The 27,687-nt window shown below is 49.3% G+C and overlaps 1 protein-coding gene and 1 pseudogene across 1 annotated transcript in view; both read right to left on the bottom strand.

Annotated features, from left to right (window-relative positions):
• Positions 1 to 12,623: 12,623 nt before the first annotated feature.
• Positions 12,624 to 13,661, bottom strand: LOC138686936 (uncharacterized; annotated as a pseudogene).
• Positions 13,662 to 15,254: 1,593 nt separating this feature from the next.
• Positions 15,255 to 27,687, bottom strand: part of RTN4RL1 (reticulon 4 receptor like 1) — a 30,678-nt gene continuing 18,245 nt past the window's right edge. Inside the window, exon 2 of the mRNA XM_069791266.1 lies at positions 15,255 to 18,384. Within this exon, the coding sequence (XP_069647367.1) occupies positions 17,021 to 18,384 (1,364 nt within the window). The 3' untranslated portion in view covers positions 15,255 to 17,020. The remainder of the gene's footprint in view (positions 18,385 to 27,687) is intronic.

The raw sequence follows: 27,687 nt of genomic DNA, 5'->3' as shown, positions 1-27,687 counted from the left end.
AGGCTCCTCGGGTCCGCAGAGCAAGATGAGGAGATGTCCCGGTGGCTTCCCCAGGCGTTTCTTCTCCTAGGGACAATGTGGAGGGAGGAGGGGAACCTGCTGTCTCCGAAGTGTGAGGAGCTGAGCAGGCATTTTCATTTTGGTGCTATTCGAGGCCTTTCTAACAAAGCCCTTTTGGAGTGAGGTTGTGCTGTTGGGGGTGATGAAACCTCTTTCCTCCCAGGGCAGAATGAGTGTGTTTGCTTTCTGGAGCCCAGGAGATGCAGAGAGCCTAAGCCCACCATTACTCCTTGGCTCCAGAGTTTAGAGAGGAGGCACCCTCACTGCAGGAAGGAGAAAACACCAAACCTCTTAAAATCTGTACAGATCCCACCACTCCATCTCTTCGACATGATTCTGAACTCTGGTCTACCATTTTGCAGATCTCCAGCTGGATCATAAGCTTCTGATACGCTTATGACTCTGCTTTTTCCTGCGTTGTTGGTCTTTTTTCCCCCCTTTTCTAATCCTGGTTCTCTATGCTGAATTGAAAGGGTTAAAATGGTCATATTTTGCATCGGTTCTCTCTGGCTGGTTCCAGCCACGACCCCTGGATTTTTAATGACAGCGGAGATGATGGTCATTTAATGCAGCCCCCTGCCTGCAGCAAAATCTTCGTCAAGGTTTTCCTGCAGCCTCCCTCAGGCAGCTCATCTCATTGCTTAATTGTCTTTATGCTTTCTCACAGCTTCATATTTTAACTGTATTTCCCTCAAACTGCAACTGTGGTTTGGTTGTGTGGCTCAGGAGAGTGACCCCTTTACAACTTGGTGTCTGTCAGCCCTGGCTGTGAAATTTGGGCTGGGCAAATTATTTTGGGTGAGTAGAGATGATAGAAAAGGGCATGTCTCACCATGAAAGATGAATCATTCCTTTGCCTTTTACTCCTTGTTGTAGTAACATTATTCCTGAGGAATTTTTTGCTATTTATGTGATTGTCAGATGCGATTCCATCAGAATTACAAAGGAATTCAGCACGAATTAGTGGCCACTTAACGTTAGAGAAAGCTGCGATGTAAATGTACTCCATGATCTCATCTACAACTCAGTCCTTAGCGGATGCTTCAAGGTAGATTTTTTTCTAAAGTGGTCATAAATTGCAACCAGTCATTGGACTCCCTCCAGTCCTAGAGCAATTACTGGGCCAGTTCAGCTGAAGGGTTTGATCAGGTGTTTTACTAGCAGGATTTTATTTCACTAAATGAACATCTCCTGAAGAACTGGGAATGTAATATTTACACGTTAAAGTGCTGCTGTAATGGCACTGCATTTAACTTCACTAGGAGACCAGGAATCCTGTGGTAAAATGCCTGATAACTGCTGCATTTACCAGGGGAATGAATTTATAGCAGTTGAATTCCTCTGGCAGAACAAAGGGCTGTATTATGAAAGCACCCTCTTCTTTCTAACAAAAGCTTTGAGCCAGTCCTGTTTCTTGCTCTAGGAGATGGTGCGGTGTTGCTTTGCATCATTGCGGTTGTTGCCTTGTCCGACTGCCTGGAAATATTTTGGATAAGTAAAAAGCAGGGGGGGAACGTCATCCTTCTGTTTTACCCTCCGCAGGTTGTGTATGACTTAATCTCGTTTGGAAATTCTGGGAGAGGTTCTCCATGGAAAGCGGCTTTTACGTGCAAGCGCGGTACGTGGAGTGGCGATGTAGGTGGGACTCAAATCTGCCTACTCCAGCCTGGAGTACCCTCCTCCTGGCGAGCAGGAGTGCCTGTGATGCAGCTGCAGAGGTTTCCAAAGACCATCCCTCATCCGTGGACCATCCCATCCCCGCTTTCCATAGCTGGGGCTTGGGACGAGCATGCTCGCGCCGCAACGCCGTGCCATCTTTACTCCTGTCTTGCATTAGCCACTTCCATATAAATAACTTGGGTTTAGCTATGTGGCTTGCCTTTCCCTCTATTTTCTTCCATTGGTATTAATAGTAGCTAATTATTGCTTTTACTATTAGGTCATGTGTTGTAAATATACTAAATGCGGTACGCATCCCGTGCGTGCTGGCTTGTGTGCTAATGCCTGGATTCTACCTCTTAACATGCAGCCTAATTGCCTACTTGCACTGCGCTGCCTGACATGCTATTTTTTGGGATAATTGCTCCCAAAGTCTCAGCATTTTAATGTAGTCGGTATTGCATGGTCTAGCTAAAAATTGTTCAAAACAAACCTTGGGTCCTATCCCAGAAAAAAATTATGTCAGAGCTTCCTGGGAAAAGCAAGGAGCTTTTCCTCCAGCCCCTCTTCCTCCTCTCTTCTTCCTCCTCTCTTCCCTGCAGATTGCTGTGCTGGGATTACCAGGCTTGCGGAATCCCCTCGGAGCAGAGCCCTGCTAAAGCCCCCAGCCATCACTCTGCTGCTGCATCCATGGGTGGCTGTGAGATGAGTCAGTGTCAACCTGGTCACTAGTGAAAAATTTTTTTAATTATTTAAGTGGTGGTAAACGCCTGCTTTTATTGGTATGGGTATAAACTGTAGCTTTGCTAATTTTCCTCTTTAATCTCTCCTGGAAGAGCTGAGTGCCTGCTCTCCTTGGCGTTGTGTTTCCCTAAAGAAAGATGCTTTGAAGAAGTCGGCTCCCTGCTCAGGATGCTGATGTGAATGAGTCCCTCAGCAAACAAGTTTCAGGCTTTTACCCTAAAAGCACTTGAGGGTTATTTGTGAGTGTAATGTCAAGACAGCCTAATGGGAGATATGTGCCCCGCTCAGTTTTAAACTGCACAGCACTGTAAGCTTCCCAGGTGTGATGTTAGTGCTGATTTTGCCTTTTTCTCCACTTTCCATCTGGGAGATGGAATAAAGCAGAGCCCCGCTTTGCCTTTCGCAAGGAGACTGTCTCCTCTGCTGACAGCTCCAAAAGAAACGTTCCCGCTGCTCTTTATGGGACCTTTAGCTTTCCCCTCTCAGGCCAATAATGCAGAGACTGCTTCTTTGCAAAGGGAGTGCTTTGTGCATAGATGTGTTCGCTTCATCAACGGCTGACTGTGGTATAAGGCAGGCGTACGAGCTTAGCAGTATTGCTGCAGAGGAGCTCATTTTCCTCCCTTTCCCACTCTTTGGGGCAAAGCAGAACATATGTGCTGTTACCTCTTAATTCTTCTGTGGAGCATTAGGACTAATAAAAACCTTTCAGGGTTTCTGATGTGAGAAGCAGCTGATGTTGCATGCTAAGAAACAAAGACTGGTTTTTTAAAAAAGTAAAAAAGCCCCGCGTACTTCTCCCAGTAATGGTGAAGAAGCTTGTGACCCCCTCCCATGGCAGGTAGCACTCTTCTTTGCTTGACTAATTGTATTGGGTCTGCATAGCTAGGTGGTAACGAGGGACTCGAGCGCCAGCGTACCCTTTAAATAACAGAACATTGAAGTGTCATTGCTTTCATGTTTGTCTACTTGCTTCTAATTATTGAAGGCAGCTGACTTTAAAGCATAGGCCATTTCCTCCCCTTCCTGCAGCGGGGTCATAACAGCTTGTTTATAGACTCCTAAGCTGGTTTGCTGCAACAGATTGTGACTTTAAATAGAAGGTTGCTAAGAGTGAGGTAAGGGTGCTAGGAGAAATGAGCTTTCTCAAAACAAGTCACTTGGTATTTAGGGGAGATGGGAGCAGCAGGCAAAAAAGCAGTAGTGGAGAGGTGAAGGATGGGCGGCCATCGTCGGCGTAACAAGATATATATATATATATTTAAGTATATATGTTCTTTTAGAAAGCAGAGAGTAGTGTGATTGAGCTAGCTGTGTCCTGGGGAAACCTCTCCCAGGATTTTCCTGGACCATCTCACGAGACTGCACCATTACTAGTTATTTATTCATCCTCGGCAAATGCCAATAGCTCCTGTTTGGCATTGGGCTGAATATCAAAGAAGTTGATTCATTGACTTAAAAAGCAAAACAAAACCTACACTGGACAAATGCTAGAAAATGTGTGGTGGTAAAGAGGTGGACTGAGTGATGAACATATTTTCTCTCTCTTATTTCTCTGACTCATATGGCCCTAGCTTAGTGCAGATTTTATTATCTTATCAAACAATTAATTACCTACATCCTTTAATTTCATATATATACAGTTTGAGATTGTTGGTTTTGTCTTCAAATGCCGCTTATCCTCTCTTCAGTAGACTGTTGCTGCTAAATAGATGGGATTATTTTCTTGGTGGCCACGCCAGATTTATTTATACTGCTAAGCCTGCTCTAGGAGTTGGGGTGAAGATGACTATCAGACTATCAAATTTAGCTTTACCCCCTTGGATTTAGTCCTTGGCAGGCTGCTGCTAAAGTCTTGGAAAGAAAAATTCATTAGATGAACCTTAGCATGATTTTTCCATGGCTTTGGTTTTAATCAAAGTGTGGATTTACAACTGTTTTATCATTAGAATCTGTTGACTGAACGTCAATGCGAAGCAATTCCCCCCGCCTGGTGTAGAGACGTACCCTGTGTGCTTAGGTAAATCCCAGACTGAGAGAGTGGAACAGCAGAAAGGGTAGAAATTAGCCTCTGAGGCTTGCAAATGCACTGCAGGCTGATGTCTTTCTGCATTTCAAGGACCTAAGTTCAATTGCAAGGCTGTTATTCTGCTTATCCATAATGGGCAAACTAATCAATTAAAATGGTCCGTTCTTAAGCCATTGCAGAAGGGAAGGCTTGTTTCAAATAACTGCCTTACAAGGTCTGAAGGATGTGAGTTAAACATAACAGTCTTTTATCTCCAGATCTGCAAAATCAAGGCAGTATGTTTTACCCAGGTACCTGGGAGCACAGGGAAGAGAAATTCAGGGGAAGCTCTTTACTAGGTTACTAAAGAGTGGTTTTGCATAAGGCAGTGGAGTTGGTTTTCTCTGAAGACCAATTTAAACAAGCCCCAGTGACTGCAGTGAGGCTGTAACTCCCAAACCTCAGGGCTGCGGCTCAGCATCCTAACAGGAGATGCTGCGGGGACCACGAGGAGAGCTGGAGGAGGGTCGGCCGCGTGCGCCGGACCTGTTATACCTGAAGATGGAAGCCTGCGCATTTAAGAGCTTGTGTGCCCATGTTTTCTCTAATGCTTGCCGATGAGATTCACCCTGGGTGTATGCGTTTGAATTTTAGAGAGCTTTGCTTTCCAGGTCAGTGTGGTGCCTAACTCGGACCCAACTTCTTTGTGAATGAAAAATAAAAAAATGTAGAGTAAGGCCATCTGCGTGCTGCTTTGGTTTGGGCTGTTAGGGTATGCTGACCGCAGCAGCATCCTCCGGGTAAGTATAGCGTTTAGCTCCTAAGGCTGCAGGTAACCCCCCTGCCTGGCCGAAATCTGCTGCGTGACAGACGGCAATTTTCTTTGCTTGCAGGCAGGACGAGGTCGGAGCGTCCTGTCGCCGGGACTGGTATAAATCGAGCATAATTGGGCTGGAATTGGTGGTTGCAGTGATGTAAGAAGTGGTGTAAGGCAGAGGTGAAGCCAGACCCTAATGACGGCTTCTGCCTGCTCACTGAATTCTGCATAGAGATCAGCACTTCCAGCAACAAAAGAAAGTAGGTCATTGCCAGGTCCCCCTCCCCGCCTGCGCGCTGGAAGCACATGTGTTGGATTACACGCCTGCAGATTGAAGCAGGAGTGACTGTGATTTTTTTTTTTTTTTTTTTTTTTTCCCCCTCCTTTGGGAAGGTGCATGTAAAAGCAATTCGGTGCGTTACGGCATGCCGGTGCGGTCGCTCTCGCCATGCGGTTTTTCTTGGAGCTGCTGCATCCCCGATGCTTGGGGAGCTCGGGGACCTGTTTGCATGTTAATATTGGGGGGGGGGAGCTGCTCCCGTTCCCCAGAAGCCCATCTGTGGTTCGGGGAGGGTGCGAGGCCAGCGGCAGCACCTGGGTGTGCTCCCGGTCCCTGCCCATCCCCTGGTACCCTGATCCTGTGCCTTTCCTTGCCTTGCTGCAGCCGCAAAACTCCAGTTCTACTTGAACGATTACCCAACACGTTAATTGGGACTCCTGCTATGATTAAAAAGAAATTTCAGATTAAGCCCGCCATGCTGTATAGCTCAGGAAGAAAACATCTCTTTATAAACACAGCAGGAATGTGGGGACTCCATTATTACTATTTTCTTTTAACTTTGAGTAAACTGGCTCTCGCTGCTGTTTTGACCACAAGGAGACAAGTGCGGCAGTCACTCCGCTCTGGTCAAAGCTAAGCGGAAGGGATGCTTGCAGGGAGATAAAATTGCAGGGTGTTTTTCCTTCCTTTTTTTTCCCCTTAATGTGATAATCATAATGGATTTATCTCTGTAGACTTCAGATCCTGTCTATGTGGGTCTCCACAGGCTCCGCCGCTCTTGGACAGAGCTCAGAGGAACTTGTAGATTGGACAGACGAAGCAAGTGGGCAAGTATGGTCCCAGCAACAAAGAGCAGAATACGGTATTTAGCATATTTAATTCATTACACAACCTTTGAAGTGCTGTAGCTGGCCAGCTCCGAAGGTGTATTCAGCTTGCCGGGTCCCTGGGGAAAGGCCTCAGATGAGCGTCGTTTGGTTGTTGGTCCTGCTTTGTTAATTGGAAGGACACCAACGGCCAGGTGACGTGTTCCGCGACTAACAGCAACCTCTCGAACTCTCAAATATTAGCTCCGTTTCTTTTCAGTTTGGAAGGCTGTAATGCAGTTTGCAGTCAAAATCCAGCCTTCCTCCACCAAACACTGCCTTCTGATGGAGAGTATCATCTGAGGATGTCTTCTCCTCAAATGAAGCTTTCTGCGTGCCTTGTTTTAGGTAGGACCTGCTGTAAATCCCGCCCAGCCAAGTTCCCACGCAGCAGGGGCACGAGGAGCCTCATCCTGCCCATCACGCAGCGGGGGGACCAACTCCAGCCCTTCCACAGCACCAGGAGATAATTGTGTACGTTCAATATCTGGAGCATGAAACTCTGTGGGTCTGCAGCATCCTGGCCTTGGCTTTGCTCCGTGCTGGACTCGCTGAGTCGGTAGGTGAGGGCAGCAGTAGATTATCCCCCGCTCTCCCCTTCTTTTTTCCTTTAAACTTACCTTTTGGTGTTCCAGCTGAAGCAGCATGAGGTGAGTAAACTCCACTGCTCAAAATAAGAGTGGATAAGCTCAGTTTACTTGCATTTATTCATGACTTCACCACTCCACTGGGGCCTGAAAATCAGAGCCAAAAGGAACTGCAGTGAAAATTGGCCTACATGCAATGGCTTTAAATAATGTGCCCTTTTGCTCTAGTTCTGTGTTGAGATGTGCTGGAAGGCTGAGGAGCTGGGATCTGACTTGATGTAGGAGCTGCTTTTTATTTTCTTGCCCTGGTGTTTGAAGCTGTTGTTGGTTTTTCTGTATATAGTGTAACTTGGGGGAAGTTATGCAGCAGGGGAGGTGGGGGGAATCTGTTTGAGAATTGCTGTGTTTAGTGCATGACTCGAAATTATCAGAATCGGCACAGACGATGAATTAGCTTTTATTTCCAAAGATGTGAAAAATAAGAAAGAGAGCAAATAGAAATCAAGTGATTAGCGTATGTCACAAATATTGACACTCGGAGACAGGGTATTCTATTGAACTGAAAAACGTTGTTCCTCCAGAAGGCTGGAAGGAAAACGGTTCATGTTAATAGTGAATTCTTGTTTGCACTTGCATTTGTGCAGACTGTTAAGGCCAATGTGATTCCCAGATGACGTGCAGTACATGCACGTGCCTGACACTTGCACCAGTCGGGGAAGAAGTCACGCAAGCCATCGGAGAGCTGAGCGCGCTGGATGAGGCTCAGCATCCGAGCAGAAATAGAAATGGATCCATCTGCAAACCAGGTCATCGCTGCTCTTGTGCTTTTTCTCTTGGGCCCCCTTGAATCACATCATGATTTCTTCCCCCCCAACCCCCCCAGCTCCCTGCAGCTGGGATTACTTTTCACGTACTCTGCTCACATAATTGCCTCTAATAATTTCTCAGCTGGCTTTCCTTCATCCTCGAGTCAAATATGACCACCTTTCCCTTCCCCCCCCCCTTTGCAAGGCTGCGCGCACCCGCTCCAGCCTGCACGTATGCTCTCCTTCCTGCTGCTCCTGCCTCTCCCGCACGCTTGCCTCATCTCTCGCTGTTTTAATCTTGAGGGTTCCCATCTCCCTTCACGGAGATCCACCCGGTGGATGGCAAGCGCATCCTTGGCCTCGCTGTGCTGCGCAGCTCAGGCACCCAGATGCCCTTGGCTGGTCCCAGTGCTGCTCCCCACCCGGCACCTTCGGCCGCTGCGGGGAAGGGGCTCCTACAAGCACGCAGGGAGATGGAATATCACAGAAGGAAATGCTGTCAGGCAGGGCTACTCCGTGTCTCTTTGCCATCTGGATGCCGGCACCAACGTTTCGGGGCAGTGCTGTGCTGGCAGCGGAGCTCACAGCATGTGCGGAGGGGGATTTCGGAGGTTTCCCGCATTTGCTCTGCGGAAAACCCTTCCAGCTGCCCAACGAACCTGATGGTCGGGGTCCTGCCGTGCCAGCTGAAGCACCGGCAAGTCAAGGCAGGCTGTTAGCATCCCATGGTATATTTAGTTCAGGTTTAACGGGGGCCCCATATGTGTGTGTTCTCTTGTTTCCTTCTGCTTTCTACGTGCTAAGTAGATGCAGGAAAGAGTCGAGAAGTCTTCCTGCGATGGCAAGGATGCGGTTTCGCCGCTCCACGCGCCGCTCTCCTTTGCGGGGCTGCAACCCCGAGCTGTGCCTTTAGGAAAACATTAGTGTAAGAGCTGGAGAGGAGCAAGTGTCTCAGGGTCTCCTTCTATCAGGAACCCCTGAAAATGTGGTAAGGTCTCTCCAGCAACAGGGGTTCTCCTGGGGGACAGGGCACTCGCAGCCGACCCTGTGCGCCAATGGGTTTTGCATGTTTGGTCCTTCTCAGGACCCTTTGGCAAAAGGGTCACTCTGCTTTTCCTTTTAAATTATTATTTTTTTAATTTTTATATTTCAGAATGAGGTTAAGGCATGACTTGAAAATAATATGGATACTCTGTGAACTCCCAGGAGGGTTGAACAGGGCTTATTCTGAGGACATGAGAGCATGCAAGGCAGTTCATGAGACAGCCCACCTAGAAATGCTTCTTCAGAGAAGACCTGTGAGAGGCCAAGACCTTTGATTACAGGATATTTTAGCTGTAGAAGAATCGACTGAGGGAATAACTATGCTCACCCTGGAAAATGTTTTCAATTTGTATGCACTATTGAGAAATCAGATCTGAGAAAAGTTTCACTATGTCTGTAAGAAAAAAAAATAACCAAGTCACACTGGTAGGCTTGAAGTAGAGGTGTTAAATCTCGGCTGTGAGGTGGGGAAGGTGCGGCACAAAGTCCTGTGCTGAGGATGCTGCGGTACCTGCCCGAAGGAACCGCGGGGTGAGGGGGATCAAATGAAACTGGTGCAGCTCAAATTGAAGCAAACAAAATCCGTCTCTGGGGATAGCAACCCTTGCTGGGAGTGGGATCTGCTTCTCTGGGAAATAAAGCATACGGATGTGGGGAAGAAATGGAAATCTTTCTGGGCGAGTCAGCAAATAGCCGAGAGTTTCGTTATTCCATAATGGCCTCGGAAATCCATAGTCTGTCATAGGAACAATTTTGTATTTTAATAGAAGCATTTTGCTTTTGACCCTGCATGGCAGAGCAGCCTCTGAAAAGCAGGAGGTGAGCTTTTACTGTTTCCATCTGATTTTGGTTTTCCTCCCTCTCCATTTTTTTTAATCTTCCGTCCCCTGGGCAGGTGGCTGCAGGCAGGCGCGATGCTCGGCGCGGGTGCAGGCAGCCTTGCGGGGTGTAACAGGACCTGGTTTTGGCAGGATGGAGCTGACAGACACGGATGCTATGCCCAGAGATGTGCTGGTGGCCAGAACATTATTGTTCATTACGATTTGGTATTTAGGCAGCAGGAGGGTGCCTCTGTAAGTGTCAGCTGTAAGTACAAAATAGCCCCCATCTCCTGGAGCTTCCCGGTACCAGCGATGCCTTTTGTCCCCAAGTAAGATTGAGGATTGGATTGCAAAACACTGACTTCTGCCTGGACCCAGGGTTGCTTTCCCTGGGCGATGACCCGAGTCTTTTCATCTGAATGAGATGTGTAACTTTAAACCCATGATTTAGCATTACCCTTTAGCTGGAAAATGCAGAATTCAAAACATCTGGTGGGTACTGCAGTGTTTTGTGAGAAGGAGACCGCAAACAAATTGAGAGAAGGAATGGAAAAGAGAAAGGAAATTTTGAGTAATTTTAGGAAGTCGTTTACAAAGCGGATGGCAAACAGCGCCTGCCTGACCCTCTGCCTGTCTGCGGCACAAGGGCTTTGACAACTGACTCCCTGAGAGCGGGCGGCGCAGTAAGCTGTCCATAAATCAAAAGCACCAAGACTATCAAATTTGTTTATTACTTGGGGTTGTGCCGCTGTGTTCAAGTTGTGTAGCTATTTTGTTTTGTTTCTTCTAGCTGTGTTCCTGAAAAAAAAAAGATTTGTTGGAACATAACTGTACCATTCCCTTTATCCTTCGATTCTTTCTTTTTTTTTTTTTTCTTCTTTTTTTCTAGAAGATAGAGAGCGAGCTGTGATGGAGCTGGTGGTGTTAATGTTCTGCAGCAGGAGTGAAATAGCCTGGAGATGTGCAGCAAGAGCAGGGGCGTGTGCCCTAAATAGGAGGGTTAAACAGGGCTTATTCTGAGGAAAGCAGTAATTGCAGCTTGCGTGAAGCAGTAATATTCTTTTGTGCATTATTTACCCAGGAACATCTGCTAATACATATACATTCTCCGGTGCGTGTAAACAACTTGTGCAGGAAGAGGATTAGGAGATTTATAAAAAAATTAGAAGGAAGTTAAAAGGGCAATTAGAAGAGCAGAAAGAGATATTGAGCAGTGAATTAGGGAGGATATTTTAACACACAATCAGAGCTTCCCGAGACGTATTCAGAGCAGAGAGAAGGTAAAAGAGAAAATTGGCCAATTACGACATGATAGCAGGGAATTGGTGACATGGGAGAAGGTAATGGCTGATTTGTTAAACAGTTATTTTGATTCTGTTTTCACAAAGGAGGAAGAGGATGGAGGGCAGCTCTGGAAAGGACTCGGGTTGTGGGGATTGAGGGTGGGGATGAGCCGAGGAGCCTGCAGAGAGATAAAGATGCGTCTGCAGAGTGGCTGGGCGTGGGGAGAAGTTCACCCATATTCATGGGGTGGGGAAAAAAATGGATTTTAGTGAGCGGTTCCTTACAGCAATGAGCCGGGTAGCAAGGGACTTGCGTTATAACACTTGCTTTTGTTCGCCTAATTGGCTGCCGTTGAGCGGGGACCAGGGACTGAGGTGGTCACTGAGATGAAAGATCCTTCTCCCCTTTGAAGGCCATTTCTCCGGGAGAGGGGAGGATCAAGTGTATTGGGAGAGAGCGAGATGGATGGGGACTCTGGAGGGGTGCCGCTCCTGGGGCTGCTTTTATGTGGGTAGAGAGGTGGTTTGGCTCGCCAGCGATGCCAGCGTGACACCTTCCCAAAAATACACATTGCAAAACGTGAGCACCGCTGCAGTCCTCCGTGTCCTGTTTTCGTAGTTGCTTTTGCTTCCATCTGTAACCCACGAACTCCGACACGGTCAGCCATACAAGAGCATCCCTGCAACCACCGTTCCCATCGGCATCGTCTGGTGTCGGTGATCTCGTGTTTCACCAAAGTAGTCGTGAGCCCGGGGGCAGCTGGATGCGTCAAGGGAGAGAAGAGGGCTGGTGCAACAGAGGAATGATGTCAACCTACAAGACCTCAAGGAGACAGTAAGCGATGGAAAGGGAAATAGTCTTGGTCATGCAATGGGATATGGGATCTTGGGAAATCGGATCTTGGGAAGTGTTCCCAGGGATGTGGCTGAAGCTAGAACAGGGAAAGCATACACAAACGGAGGATTTAGGGAAGGGTGAACTTTGAAGGACCACAAAAAGTGTTATTTAGCTTACAAGAAATGTGAAGCGATGTTTTTGTTCTGCTCTGTCTTTCTAAAGCAGGGTACGTGTTGCAGAGCAACTTTGAGACAAAGGAAATAATTTGGATTTGGTGCTGGGAGGGGGGCACAAGTGTTGTCTGGGAAGCAATGGGGAATATAAGAGAAACTGCAGATTTGTGGTCTTGGTTTAGACTGATAAACTAAAAATTTATTCTCAATATCCATGAGGTGTTTGGTTTTCATCCTGCCTGGGAGGATAAAAGAGATGTGGTGTCGTATGGTTTGTTTTTTCAAAGCATGTATGAAAAGCTCTGTATTAGCAATTATGGGATGAAACTGTGGAAAAGTGGTACAATGGAGAGAAAATTGGCTCCGACTCATGAAACGGGATTCTGCCACCAAGGGTGAGTTTCCAGAGGCACAGTCTGGGGTCTCTTCTGGGTTCTCTGCCATATTTTTTTTTTTTAATGGAAAGGATTTGCATGAACAGCCCAAAGTTAGAGCATTAAAGCTCACTGATGCAAAGAAGGGGAAGGCAGCCGCAGCAACAAAGACTCGTCTCGTCTGCCGGAGCAGCGCATGGTGCGGGTGGCAGACCGGAGAACGCTAAAGGAACGGAAAACCGATGAGCAAATAAATGCTCAAGTGACACGTTTCCCAAGGGAGGCGTTTAGAGCTTGCAGCCGAGCTGTGGGGAGCTATCGGCAGCGTCTAACCACGTCTGCAACAGGCAGCCTGTCTGCCTGCACCCTGGAGAGGGGAATCGATGCACGTCCGAAGGCTGAGCTGGTGATAGCGAACGGCACCCGTTCATGGCTGATCCCCCCTCGCTGGGAAGGCGTACGGTGGCACGGCCAGGGGAGCCCAGGTGGAGCTGTGGAGCACGGAAGGGTTTAGGTTTATAGAATCATAGAATCGTTTAGGTTGGAAAACACCCTTCAGATCATCAAGCCCAACCGTTAACCTAACACTGCCAAGTCCACCACTAAACCGTGTCCCTAAGCGCCACGTCCACACGTCTTTGAAATACCTCCAGGGACGGTGACTCCACCACTTCCCCGGGCAGTCTGTTCCAATGCACGATAACCCTTTCGGTGAAGAAATTTTTCCCAATATTCAATCTAAACCTCCCTGGCCCAACTGGAGGCCGTTTCCTCTCGTCCTATGGCTTGTTACTTAGGAAAAGAGACTGACCCCCATGTCACTACAACCCCCCTTCAGGCAGTTGTAGAGAGCGATAAGGTCTCCCCTCAGCCTCCTTTTCTCTAGACTTAACAATCCCAGTTCCCTCAGCCGCTCCTCACAGGACTTGTGCTCCAGACCCTTCACCACCATCGTTGCCCTTCTCTGGACACGCTCCAGCAACTCAATGTCTTTCTTGCAGTGAGGGGCCCAAAACCGAACACAGTATTCGAGGTGCGGCCTCACCAGTGCTGAGTATGGGGGGCTCAATCACTTGCCTAGTCCTGCTGGCCACACTATTTCTTATACAAGCCAGGATGCCGTTGGCCTTCTTGGCCACCTGGGCTCACTGCTGGCTCATATTCAGCCGGCTGTCAACCAGCACCCCCAGGTCCTTTTCTGCCAGGCGGCTTTCCAGCCGCTCTTCCCCAAGCCTGCAGCATTGCATGGGGTGGTTGTGACCCACGCGCAGGATCCGGCGCTTTGCCTTCTTGAATCTCATCCCGTTGGCCTCACCCCATTGATCCAGCCTGTCCAAATCGGAGCACGTGGACCGCTGCCCAGTGGCCGTGAGGCTTACCACCACCTCGGGGGTTCAGCCCTTTACCCCAGGGACCTCCCTGTCAAACCTTTGGTGTCTGGGATTGATTCTAATTAAATCCCAAATTTCTCCAACTTATCTCCAGCCTGAGCCAGACTATCTCTGGCAAGTCGTGGTTATACCTGTGTCTGCTTGACTGGAGAGATGCATGGTTTGAGGCTGTGGGAGTGCTGCTTTAGAGAAAAGGGGATTTATGCCAGCCCTCAGAGCAACATTCAAAATGCATGAAGACATGCTGTATGAAGGGATGGGGGGAAAAAAACACACGAGCGTGAACCAGGGGCTGTGGTAGAGCTGAACTATGCAGATGGGAAGTTAGTTATTGAGACTAAGTGTCAGAGCATGCCATAAAAATTTAGTTTATCCTCAAAGAGCTGTGGTTGTGGAGGAAGGATGGGTGCAGGGAGGGACAGCAGCTAAGGGGAAGGCAGGAGGAACATCAGAAACTTATAGTCCATGTCAAGCGACACCTCCTATTTAGCAGTGTATCATGTCTCCCTTCTGGTTTTTAAACAGTAGCCTTTATTGCTAGGAGTTAGAGCACTTGATTGACAAGGCTTGTAATACACCATGGAGTTGCCTTTATTTTTCCTACATGTTAAAGGAAAAGATACTAAAAATACAATTATGGTTTTGAGCCAGGCATAGTCTGTTCTAATATAATTCATCTCAAAGACTATCCATTGTGCCTGCTGCACCCAAATCATTTATAAAACATTAGCATCTCCTGTGCTGACATTTCACTCCTATATTACAGGAGTTACACGCAGACTTAAAAAAAATTAATAAAGTGCTTCTCTTCTTCATTCTCCCACTGAGAGCTTTGATTTCCAGAGTATGAAACGAAATAACCAACATAACAACATTCTCCACTTCTAAGGGACAGTGCCAGACTCATTCAGTTGCTATTGGTTATAGAGAGTAGGACATGAGGGAGCTATTTCAGATCACGGATTATTTGTTCTGGCTGCATTGGACATCCCTTTAGTGGAGCTTTAGAGCCCTGTAGACAGAAAAGTTTGGGTAGGAGCTGGAAAGGAGAGGGCTTGATGAAGTAACCTCTTCCTTTCTCCTCCCAGAGTTACTCCTGCTATTCCCCAAGAAGGGTATTTAAAAGTGAAGCATCCAAGCCCCTGCCCCTCCTTGCTTGCGAGACCGACAGAAGAGGCCGTTCCCCCCCCAGCTGCGTGCTCCCAGCACCCAACCACTCTTAAAAATAAGCTCATTGGGGAATTTTCTTCTTTTTTTCGCTTGGGAGTTTCCCTTTTCATTTCCAGCTACCTCCAGGGAACCTGCCGCTGCGTAAATACCCTCTCCCCATCCCCAAAGCGGTTGGGAGAGCGGATTTCCCGAGCTTAGCCCGTTCTTCCTGAAGCTAGTGGTGTGTCTGATGGAAAACGCAAGCCGTTTCCTTTGGGCTTTCCAGCCCCACACGTGAGCTACGGGCTAGAAACGTGCCACCGCTGGGATATCGTTACGAAATGAACAGCAGCCTTTTCTTGTCCAAGATCACTTTTATTTCCCTTGTTTCATTAACTTCAGTGTCTGTTTGGTCTCGCGTATCCACGCTGACAGGGAATTCACACCGACTGCAGAATTTGGGCAGCACCTCCCCGAGCCCGTGGGCTGCTGTCGGTGATGCCGCCGGCTCTGCCGTTCCCCCGACCAGCAAACGCATCCCTCCGCTGTGGGGTTTAATCCGGGACGAGGGGAACAAGCAGATCTGCTCCCTCTCCTCCACCTAGCCACAACCCCCTTCGTACGGCTGTCTTGGACCATTTATTTTTCTCTCCTGTGGCGGACCAGAAACCCTGGGTACTGCGCTTCTCGCCGGTCCTCAACGAGCTGTAGTTTCCCCCTTCTCTGACTCTTCCCGTGACACAAGCTGTTCCTTTTAAGAAACAAAATCTCTCCTAACGCTGTCAGGACTGTCCGCAGCCTGGGAACTGCTCCTTGCTGCCCCAGTGAAAACCTTAGTCCAGCTATAAAGGTCCTCACGCCACCGACACAGCTGGGAAGCCCCTCTCTGCCTCCAGCCCCCCAAAAAGCCCCTTTCCTCCCCGGGGCCTTGCAGCGCTCTCCGGAGACAGAGCTCTATGGCTCTATTTATTTGGACTAATTAATCTCTCTCTCCCCCCGGTTACAAATTAGGATGTAAGGGTGAGTTTTGGCTCTCTGGATATGGACTTTGCTGCATCGCGTACAACCACCCCACCCACCCCTCCCAAAGTTTGGTGCTCTGAATTGCTGAGAACATTGGTCCGCTGTGGTTCCCCCGCGCGTACTGAGCCCGCCCGATGGCTTTCAGCATCTGTAGGCACTGCTGCCGGTTTGTTTTTTTCGAGAAAAAAAATCATATACTGGTCTGCTATAAATTCAACAATACAATCCTTAGTTCTGAAGATATAGTTTCCATATAGTTTATAAACATTATAAGACATACATATGGATAATTGAGGGGAAGGGGGAGGAGCCTGTGCATTTGTTGGGGTTGGGGTTTTTTCAGATGTGTGAACATGGTTACAAAAAAACGCACCTCCTGCGGGTACCTCATTTCTTTAAGTGTTGGGTTTGTTGGGGGGTTTTTTTTGTTTAATTCCGCCTCTAATCAGTCTTTCCTTTGGTTGTTGGCTACTCCAAGCCCAGCAGGCAAGCCCTGTTCTGCTGTAATGCCTGAGATATTCAGGGGTTTGAGATTGTCTTCTAAGCGATTCCCAGCCAACTTTGGCCTCTGGGTTTGGAGCCAAAAGGGCTAAAACGTGGGAGAACCAATGTCCTTACTACATCGGTATCAGTGTCCTTGCACTCGCTTTCAGAGAAACAGTGTAGGCTTAATTGGTGATCATTTTTACAGCAATTATGTTCCTTTCGGTAATTGGAGGGGTCGTTCAGAGCGCTCTCAAATGAACAGGATTTCACAAGAGCGTGGATACAGTCCATTTGTCCGGTTGTTGTCACCGACGAATTGGCTACCGTCCCTGTTATCTGCTTTTTGTAAGGTTGGCTTTTTTTTTGTTGTAGGTGCTCGGTTAGGCTGTTTGTGACAAGGTGTGATAATGCCTTTTAATCCGCTCCCGCTGCGTTCGGCACAGTCCGCGTTGGCAGCCCGGCCGGGCACGGAGAGACCGTCAGAAGCCGAGACAACGTTCTTCCTTTCACCAGGCCAACACTCTCCACGTACAAAAAAAGAAGAAGAAAAGAAACTCTGGTCCTTTGTAGATTGGTGGCAGTACAGATTCGCTCCGTCCGCAGCCGGGGGCTCAGCGTATGACGGCTGCTAACACCATCATAAAAACCAGGAGCGATGCCCTGAGCCCCGAGCAGCCGGCTGCCTGCTGCACCCCGCTGGGGGGGCGGATGGGTGTCCGCCGGGTACACTTACCCTTGCGTTTGGGGGAGAGCGTCGGCATCGCCCCGAAACTGAATTTGTGCTGATAATCAGGCACATAGTCTGGAACCTCCTGCCCGTTTTTCCGCGGCCCCAAGGATACCGGTTTAGAGGTTCGGTTACGGCTTTTGTGGCTGGTACAGTTCTTGCCGGGTTTGCGGTAGCCCGGCCGGGAGCCGGGGGGGGCGGCGGGCTGGCTGCTGTGCAAACTGTTCTCAGCCCCTCTTTCCTTCCCCTTCTCCTTGGAGGAGTGGTGAGGGTGGTGGATTTTGGAGGCTCCTCTGTCCGCTGTGGAGAAAGTATGTGTTTTAATCTGATGGAGCGACTCGGAGCCTGAACAGTTCCTAAAGTCTTCCGCTCTTAGCACCTTGAGGTCCTTGCCGTGCATCTGCTCGGGGGACTCGCAGATGACGCTGGAGCTGGAGCCTCTGAACCTGTGCAGCCATTCCCAGAGCGAACGGGCTTTGCAATCGCAGCTCCATGGGTTCCCGTTCAGCCTGAGAAACTCCAGGGCTCCCAGGTGGGCCAGGCAGTCCCCCTGCAGCTCCGAGAGGCTGTTATTGAACAGGAAAAGGGTGGTCAATCTTCGGAGGTCGTGAAAAGCCCGCCTGTGAATCCACTGCAGCTGATTTTGATGGATGAGCAGCCGATCCAGGTTTATTAGTCCCCTGAACGTGTTCTGATGGAGGCTCCAGAGCTTGTTTCCATGGAGAAAAAGATGGCTGAGGTTAACCAAGTCAACAAAAATATCATCCTGAAGAAACTCGATGTGGTTGTCTTGCAGGTAAAGGTATTGCAGGTTGTGGAGGCCACCGAATATCCCGCTGGGGAGGGAGCTCAGCCCGCACTTGTACAGGTACAAGGCGTGGAGTTTCACCAGCCCTTGGAAAGTGTCTGCAGCTAAAGCCCTTAAGTAGCGGTTGTCCCCCAGGTCCAGCTCTTCCAGGTTGACGAACCCGTCGAAGGTGTTGGGGTCGATGAAGGTGATGTTGTTGGAATAGATCCAGAGGGTGACCATGGAGGGGCTGAAGTGGCCCCGCAGCAATAAGGTGATCTGGTTGTTCTGGAGGAAGATCCTCTCGCTGTCCTCAGGGATGCCCTCGGGGATGGTGACGAAGTTGTGAGCCTGGCAGCTGACGGTCATCGGCGACGGGTAGCACACGCAGTCGGTGGGGCAGCCCAGGGTGCCGGGCACCTTCAGCCCCAGCAGCACCAGCAGCAGCTCTGCAAACCCCCCTGTGCGGAGAGAGGGGAGAGCGGTGTCAGCGGGGACTCGGGCACCTCCCTGCCCACCCACCGCCGCCGTGGGGACTATTCCGGGTGAAAAACACCCCCAATTAACTCAGCCCTCATTTTCGCTCAGGAATGACCCACACGGCTGCGATGAGTGGGCTCATCACCCGTGGTAGTTTAAACGCAATGTATGGAGCACTCCCTCCCTCCTCGCCCTGCCTGCAACCGGCAGGCGGTTGTGCTCCCAGCTCAAAACAGGCAGGAGAAACTTTCTCGGTGAGAATTCACGCTGGCAGTGCAGGCAGCAAAGCCCCTTGCCTGCAGGCAGGCAGCGCAGTTTGAGGAAATGCCGCTGTGCAAAGGTGTGAGAGCAAACAGAGGAGACACAAACCCACGTAGGCGTCCACCCCTCCTGTAACGCATCTCTTAAATCGCCCGCGCTTACGTATCAGAGTGGAAAAGCTTTAGCAATTCCCAGCGAACCACCTAAAATTACACGTGTGCAGTGCATCTGCACAGCATGCCCACCTCCCCCAAAGACACAGACCCATCCCCACCATCTCTTTTTACTACAGTTGTTAGACACCACCATCCACCCTGAAAACCAAGTGATTTACAGGAAAATATGTTGTCAGCAGTTGGTGGAAAAGGCTGAACTGAAAACTCCCGTTTGGAAGTGGGATGCTCAGACATATTTTTAAATGGATGTCCTGTGGCAAAGCATATTGCATCCTCTAATGCTACAGTACGTGCTTGTGACCAGGGCTTTCTCGCTGCCGAGAAGAAGCGGTGAGCAAGGCAGTAATCATCCCCTCCCTCTGCTCAGCTCTTAGAGTGCCGGTTTCGCCGCCCCGTTCCCGTCTCGCTCCCACTCCTCGCACCAGGCTTGCTTTCAGGCTATTCCTTCTGCGCCGAGTGGCTTTTCAGACTCATTGCACCAGACTTGTCATTTCTCATTCAGATTTTCCTCCTAGATTTGGCTTTTTCCTCTTACACGCAAAATTTGCTCATGTCTAATGAATTCTGCCTCTGGACTTTACAGGGGAAAGGAGTAACATCGGAGCGGCATACAGCTGCCGGTGCCATCCTGCCCACGAGTCCTCGCCTTGCACTCAGCTTGTAATAATCTGAAAAACGAGAGTGGAAGTGGAGTTCATCTCTAATTACTCTATGTCATTATCACCAGCTAGTCCAGGAGCCTGGACCCCTTGGGCTTTTACAGTCCCTCTTTTCAGTGCCTACAGCTGAATACAAGTGGGAGGCAAGAAAAAAATCACTGTTTTCTTATTAATTGTGTTTGAAATATAACTCCACGGTTACCGTTGCCTTTTGCCTGGTATGGAGATCTATTACCGTTTAGTTAACAGCAGGTGACCCGTCCATCTGGACCCATCCTTTCAAGGCAAAGTTGTCACATTTTTAGATAAACTGGGTTATTCAGACTCTCCATAAATCACCGGTAAGAGGCAGTCATCTCTGACTGGGCCGTTAATAGAAAAAAAAATAGCATCGCTAGCCAAAGTGTTGGCCCAAGCCTTGGCTGCGATGAGAAGGGGGGGGACTTCTTCTAGGAGCTGCCCTTCAGAAATTAAGCATCGGCTACCAGGAGGGATGTCTCATTCCTGTGCCGCTGCCAGAAAGGGGCTGTAAGTCGGGAATGTTTAATTCGCGACAACTCCTACGGCTGTGTAGGAAAAAGAACGTTCTCCAAGTCACCACTGTACCGTTTTGGCTTTGCTGTCATGCCTTTGAGATGAGAAAGGGGCTGTGCTGGTGGGAGCATCGTGCCGGCGCTGACTACCGAGCGCTGCCTGCCAAAACAGGAGCCCTCGCTGCAACTCGCCGTGCAAGCGCAGCCTGGGAAACAGCGGTATCCTGAGGATATTGTGATTACCCGAATGCCAGATAACAATGGTAAAGATAAAGCTAAGTTTGCAGATAGATTCTGCTGGTTTTTTTTACCCACGGACGTGCTTCGCCAAGGTGGGATGGCTTCATAGTCCCCATCTTACCTCGGTGACACTGAAGTACGAAGCCTTCTGTAAGTCTTATGTTTATTAGTAAAATCCTGCCAGGCACAAGCGCTGTGACGATCTCCCACATGCGGAGTCTGTTATTGCAAATACCAAATCACAAGGGTCTGAATCAATAAACCATCTCCCAGCTATAAGCAGCAGGTTGGAAGATTACATATTGCTTCTAAACAACAGTTTTATGCGCTCTTCCGTGACACGACAGTTGCCAGGCTAACGGGATTACTGACGGGAGGTGGAGCCGGGCAGGGATCTGGGAGCATACACGATTTCACTTATAGGGATGGCGATGACAGGAGGCTGTTAGCAACGCGCGGCGATGGACGAAGGCAGCCTGGGTGTCCCTGGAGCACGGCCAAGGTAGAGGCTCCTGCCGAAAGGGAGCACAGTGTTTAACGGCTCCTTGCCTGCAGCGAGAACTCCGGAGGTAAAGGTCAGAGGGAACTGAGTCCATGTCTTTAATTAACAGGCGTTTGCAAGTTAGTGGCTGGAGTTCCTACGGAGAGGGAGATGTGACTCCCACAGTCCTGGACGGTGGTGGGGATAGTCTGGGGTGTTGCTGGTTCTCAGCTTCCCAAGAGTACGATGGTAGGAAGAAAAGCTAGGGATGGCTTGCTTTCTTATTAATTGTGTTTGAAATATTTCTTTCTACCTACGTGCTGCAACTCGGGGGTAAGGAGAATGGAGAAACAGAAGGACAGATGCTTAGAAAAAATAATTAGGTGGGCAGGACTTGGAAAGAGGAAACCTGTGGACTCCCCAGTGGATGCACTCAAAGCACATGGTCTCATCAAGGATGCTTTCCCTCCAAGCCCATAAAAGCTGCTGATTGCCTAGTGCTGTGAGAAGCTGCTCCTGGGATGCCCTGGGCTCAGTCACAGTTTGGATCTGGGAATGAGACCCCCAAGAAGCAAAGAGGCTGTGGTCACGGAGCCCTGAAGCTCCTGAGGCTGGTAACACCAGCATTGTGATGGCCAGCAGCTGAGCCCCACTGGGACCAGACAGCCATGAGCACTTGGGTCTCACTGGGCTTCCCAGGCTGGAAAGCAATGTGGGAGCTTCCCGAGAGGTCCCAGCCCAGCTCCCCTGAGAGTTAGACCCTGCCTAACTTGTTGAACTCGTTATTCCCGATGCAGCCCTTTCAACTTCATCTTGTAAAGGTTGCGAGGCAGATGGAGGGTCACCAGCATGTGTGTCGGAGCTCACCAGGTAGGAAGAGCTTCAAAGGCGGCACGGAAAAATCCTACAGAAACCTGCCGGTGAAGTGAATAAAAACAAAGCCCTGCTGACAGGGATAAAACCAGCAAGGGGGTGTTTATCTCCTGGCTTTCTCCCACTGATGCCCTGAGTCACCCCGGCTTCTGCTTAGTGTCCTTCTGCTGCCTCCTGCTTTTGACTGAGGTTTCAGTGATTGGAATGAATTCGTCCGACTGTCCAAACCATTTCCCATGTAGCATCTCTCTAATTGGGCATTAATTAGGCATCAGTTAATGAATGCTTGAAATAATCTATCTTTGGATGCATCCAGTTTGCAGTCTTACTTTTAACAGCATTAGACTCATTATTAGATTAACATCATTATAAATGTTCTCCATTACCTGCTTGTTTCCATTGTCTTAGCCTTATTACTGAGAGTGAAAATCACTCCTCCCGCATGCATTATTGATGAGTAAGGACTTTCTATATGTAGCACGGGATTAATTGTTATACAGCGTAATGCATTTAGCGTGAAGCCTCAATTTGTGCAGGAGCTGAAAGCGGCCAGAAGAATGCAGACGCCCGGAGCCGGCATGCTCAGCCAGACACAGCACATCTCTCTCCAGCCCAGACCAGGTTCCTCCCAGGCCGGTGCCAGCACAGGAAGAAGTAAATAAAAAAAAAAAAAAAAAAAAAGGCTGGTTTGATACCCAAGATTGCAGGGGGGGGAAGGTTCGAAGGGTTGAAGCACTTCTCCGCCACCGTGGCAGGGATGCTGGCCTCGGCTCCGCTCTGCAGGCAGCCTGTCCCCATGGCGCTGCTCGATCCAGAGAGCAGGGTGCACCTGCGCCGGCTGTTTTCTTGCATTTTAAGGCTTTTAACGCTTTACTGTATCTTGGAGCAAGGCAGAGTCTTGGTTTATTTAGGAAGATGTAATGCTACTTATTTTCATTCGGAGTCTCAGGCTTGAGGGGAAGGAATCGCTTAGGACAAGAATAGGTGCTTCGGCCCCAGGGGGGATGCAACCGCAGAGCCCCCCAAAAGTCAGCCCCGCCACGAGACCTCGCCACCCCCTGCCCGTTCCTTCTTTGCGAGCTGCTTTTCTCAGATGGATACTTTAACCTCTCCACCCCAACAAGCTTATATGGGTCACAGCCCGTCTAATTCTCCGGCGGGATCTGGTCTCAAGGATGGAGCAGGTTGCTTCTCTTTCAAATCTCTCCTAAACCGCCATCTGCCTGGGGAGACCCATCTTAGCTCGTGTCTACATGCAACTTGACTGCCTGCTTACTGTGTCCATTACCGGTGCTGCTCAAGCTGTTAGATTTATAAGCTCTTTAGAGCAAAGCCCTCGTCTTCTGGTTGCTGATTTATGTATCTTTACTGCCATAAAACACTATGTATAGCTACTACATAATATAAATAATAATACTTAACCAGAGCAAGCTACAAGTGGGGACAAAGCATCTGGCTTCTGCTCGCAGCTGAGATTATCAAAAAGGCAGAAGCTTACTCATCATTCACCCTCTTCTGAGGCCAAATTCACACCTGGTGTAACACCACCACCTCGCTGTCAAGGAGCTCCAGAGCGAGATTTTCCTGCCCCGTTCACGCCCTGGATCTATGAAGGATGCTTTCTAAATCCACCCCAACTGAACTGGGGCACAAAGACATGACTACAACCCCCAGGGGAAAATATACTTTGAAACTTGGGAACTAACTCAGAATGGGATGTTCGCACTGCCATAGAGAGAAATTGTTGTGTAGGGAGAAAAAGAAGCCTCACATGTTCACAGTTTCATCTGCCAAGTGAAGGACGATGAAAGGTAAGGCCGGAGCGGTGACAGCAACTGGGCACAAGCCAAGAGTGAAACTTCAGATCTGGGATGGTTTTGACAAAGCAGTGTCAGACCTGTGCTTAGTAGCTGTGTATTTTTTTCCTCTTTTTTTTTTTTTTTTTTTTGCAACACAGAGGATAAAATAAACACGCCCATCCTGACTGTCACAAAGACTAAATTCCCCAGCAAGCAGCAGCTTGCTTTCAGCCTCTCTGCAAAGCCCTTTAGGTGCAGCCCCACGGTCCTGCAGCGCTCAGCGGCAGGAGCATCCTCAGTGGGTTTGCTCCCCGCGACATCAGCTGCAGCTCCCAGCACCAGGACACGGCACGGGGCTTTGCTTTCTGCACGAGCTGCCTTTCAGCTGGAGAGTGGCAACTACCCATCCACCTTCATCTTTTTTTTTTTTTTTTCCGAACAGTGTCATAAATAACTGACAGATCCCAGCTGTTTGGAGTTATGGTTTCTGATGGAGTGACAGCTGCTCCCAATCCCCCAGTCATCACCCCGGCAGTTCTGGAACATTTCAGCAACATAAAAATCATTGGAGATAATTTCGGTTTTGCATAATTTGGTTAGGCAAGCTGTGATTTAATGGCAATTATGACCTCCGAGGCAGAAGATGAGCTTGGAGGCTACCGGCTTCACACGACTTTACCTCGGGGTGCAGCGTCAGGGATGTTCCAGGGAGAAGGTACTACAAGAAAAAATCCTTCTCCAGCAGCTGGAAATTACCTTCCTTTGCTGGCAAGTGGAAAGACTGTTCCCAGAGGAAGAAATATACAAGGAAATTTGGAAGGAATATTGCTAAGGAAAGCTTTGGGAAGAGGCCGATGCCAAAAGATGCGTTGGGAGGTACCTTTTAAAGAAAAGCCAGGAAAAGGCTGGCTTCTGTGTCACTGGTATATCGCATGGTAACTGGTATAAACCTCTTCTCGGTCACCCTGACCCCACTTTCGTAGCTCCAACATTAAAAAGCAAATCCTCCTCGATCGACTGGGATGGGAGAGCCGGCCGGCACTGGGAATGGGCCATGCCCTTTGCAGGCAGCTGCCTGCTTTGTGGGCACTGCCCGTTGTTCTCCCCTCTTCCAGGGTTCCTCTTGCCCCGAGCTGTGTTGTCTCCTCTCCCGGTGCTCCTCAGCCATCCCGGAGTCCCCTCGTTCGCACTTCTCCAGTGGTGACCGACCGGAGCAAACCCTCGGTCAGCCAGGCTGCGCCGGGTGGGCAGTTAAGGATGGAGAACCATGCTCAGGAGCTCTGAGGACATCACCGTGCTTCAAGAGGAGCAAAATGTTGCTTAAGAGCAGAAGTGGCTTTTGTCTGGAGCCGAGAAGGTCCAATTTTCCCCCCCTCCATCACTGCTGTCAACCAGGTTGGAGTTTGCTGTGAGCTAAAGCTCAGGGCAGAGACCTGGGGTCAGCAGCACCCCAAAATCAAGTCCTTTAGGGTGTTGCAAGTTCATTTTGCATTTGCTGACCCGGTATCTGGAGCTATTCACCTTCCTCCACCAAAGTCGAGGCCAAGGTCACCTGGAAGTTTCTGGATGATGGTCATTAACTCCTATTGCAGTTTGAAACCAGACCATAAATTTCATAGTGTAATAATGTAAAAATCAATAACTCTGTTTGAAACAATAGCTTTGTCTTCCATTTCAGCCAGCTCTGATATCTCCCCACGGACCACGTCCCTCTGAATCACACAAATAAAGAGAGAGGAGCGATGGGTGGTGGGGTGGCTGCTCTCCTGCCAGGTGCCCGGCCCCCTCTGTCATTACAGATTCAATTAGCTAATTTATTCCTCTCTTGCAGTTAAACTCGAGGATGATTTAAAAGGAGAAAAGGAAAAAAAAATGGGGGGGGGCCTTTTATGCTCAGTCTCTTTGACATCCCATCCAACGCGGCATCCCTGAGGCTTTCCGTGCGAGGGATGCCCAAGCCCCCGCTGCCCATCGCCACGAGCAGCACAGCCAAAACCCAAAACAATCCTGAAAAGACGCAGCACCAACTCACACGAGCATCCAAAAAAATTGAAGTCCGTTCTTTCCCAGCTCTGGTTTTCTGGGCGAGGGAGGTCTGGCTTCCTTTGCCTGCTTATTTTTCGTTGTTTGCTGTAGCACTGACTCGAAATATACATCGAGAGGCAGGATTGTCTTTCACATGTTGGTGGATGTGTGATCCTCAAAAACAAATTAGCACCGATTCACTTCTATATAGAGTGCAGCCATCAGGGAATCACTCCTGAATTCACAGCGAAGGAAAGTAATAATGCTTCCAGCGTGCTAATCCTCTTGGAGAGCAGCCCCTGAACTCTCTCCTGGTGCTGGAGGCACCACTGGAAATTACAATTGTACTGAAAAAATAATAAATAAATACAGAAATTGGCAGGGTTTATGCTGGTCCAGAGGATTTGTACCCTAATGTGGAACTCCCTGTTTAATTAGCACTCCTCTCTGTGTCTGCATCTCCTCCTCCCGCTGCTTGAGCTAAAGAAAAAGGGAGAAAAAAGGAGGCCAACGGTGGAAGTGGCTGTGGGATTGGAAACTCAGCTATAGAAACTTGTTTAATTTAAATACTTGTTTCAGGACTAACACAAGCAGAAACAGAGGGAGTGCAGAGTATGTTTTCCCCATGTAATCTGCTCTGCTTAACCCCAGTTTGCAGTACACCTTCCACCGCAGCAATGCCCTTGGAGTACAGCTGCAGTTGGATGCTGCCGGTCCTACGGCTGCAGGCATGGGGCACAAACCCGGTACCTCAGTGCAGAGCCTAAAAGCCAGCGTTTCGGAGAAGACTATCTAGATCAGAGGCTGGGCTGCTGTTTGCGTGGGGTTTGGAGGCAGAGCTTTAGAATAGAATAGAATAGAATAGAATAGTTCAGTCGGAAGGGACCTACAACAATCATCTGGTCCAACTGCCTGACCACTTCAGGGCTGACCAAAAGTTAAAGCTTGTTATTAAGGGCAATGTCCAAATGCCTCTTAAACACTGACAGGTTTGAGGAATCGACCAACTCTCCAAGAAGCCTGTTCCAGTGTTTGACCACTCCTCCCAGTAAAGAAATGCTTCCTAACGTCCAGTCTAAACCTCCCCTGGCGCGGCTTTGAACCATTCCCACACATCCTATCCCTGGATACCAGGGAGAAGAGATTATCTTCTTTTCCTGACTCTCCTTTCCCTGCTGCTGGAGGGTTTATTGTGCCCCTGCATCTCATCCCATCGCGCATGATGGACCAGTGTCTCAAAAGCCACTGGGACCTTCCCGGAGCAGAGGCACGCTGGACAGAAACAGCACGTCTGGCTTTACAGATGGATGAGTCAAGTCCTTGGGTCCTGCCACGGCTGGAGGTGTCAATGGACACCAGGATGCTCCTTCTCCTCTGGGAGAGGATGGGGTGGCCCAGGAGACACCCTGAGCGCAGCGTGCATGGATATTGCAGGATTTTAGGGACAGCTGGGGGCTTCACAGCTCCAGGCGCTGCCGTCCTGACCCCCAGCAGGCACCAGGCATCCTCTGCTGGTCCCCAGTGCGGGATGTGCCAGTAACCTGCAGCGAAGCCAGGATGGGAATTGGCAAAGGACAGAGACATCTTGAGGTCCTTGAGAAGGGACTAATAATTCCAATTGCCCCCGAGGAGAGACAAATACAGGAGGATGACTTGAGCTTAGTGGATTGTCTGAGGCGTCTCAGGGGATCATCAGATACTTCCACTCCCTTTTTGTCCTGAGGTGACAAGTTTTCCTTCCCATTCACAGAAATGCAAAGTAGTTCATTCACAGTAGTAATAAGAATGGTGTCCTTTGTCAAACAGCGGGCTAGCGAACCCTCCGAGGTGCTTTACAGCAAAACAATTGCAGATGAAATGACAAAACCCACCCCAGATGAGCACCAGCCAGATCGGTATCAAATGCCGAACAAGCTCATGTGTAGCGAAAGCAGATTCACCAGCTCATTTCCCTGCCAGCAGCTGGCTAGGACCTATGGAGGGTTTCTTTAGGATCAGAAATACAGCCAGAACAGAGCAAATGTGAGATGGAGGAGCAAAGTGACAGCTGCCCAGGCTCTCGGTGCACGCTCGGCTGCCCCACCATCCAGCCCACATCTGCAGAAGATGCAAAAAACGGAGGCTGCAGAAAACCAGGGATGCGCTGGATGGACCTTTACCTGGATGGAGCAGGGAGCGGCTGATGGCCCGAAACAGGGAGGCGAAGGCCCTTCTGCAGTGTTTTTATGCTAGCATAG

Source organism: Haliaeetus albicilla, chromosome 9 (assembly GCF_947461875.1).
Source record: "Haliaeetus albicilla chromosome 9, bHalAlb1.1, whole genome shotgun sequence".
Taxonomy (NCBI): domain Eukaryota; kingdom Metazoa; phylum Chordata; class Aves; order Accipitriformes; family Accipitridae; genus Haliaeetus; species Haliaeetus albicilla.
This window is presented reverse-complemented; position numbering and strand designations above follow the sequence as displayed.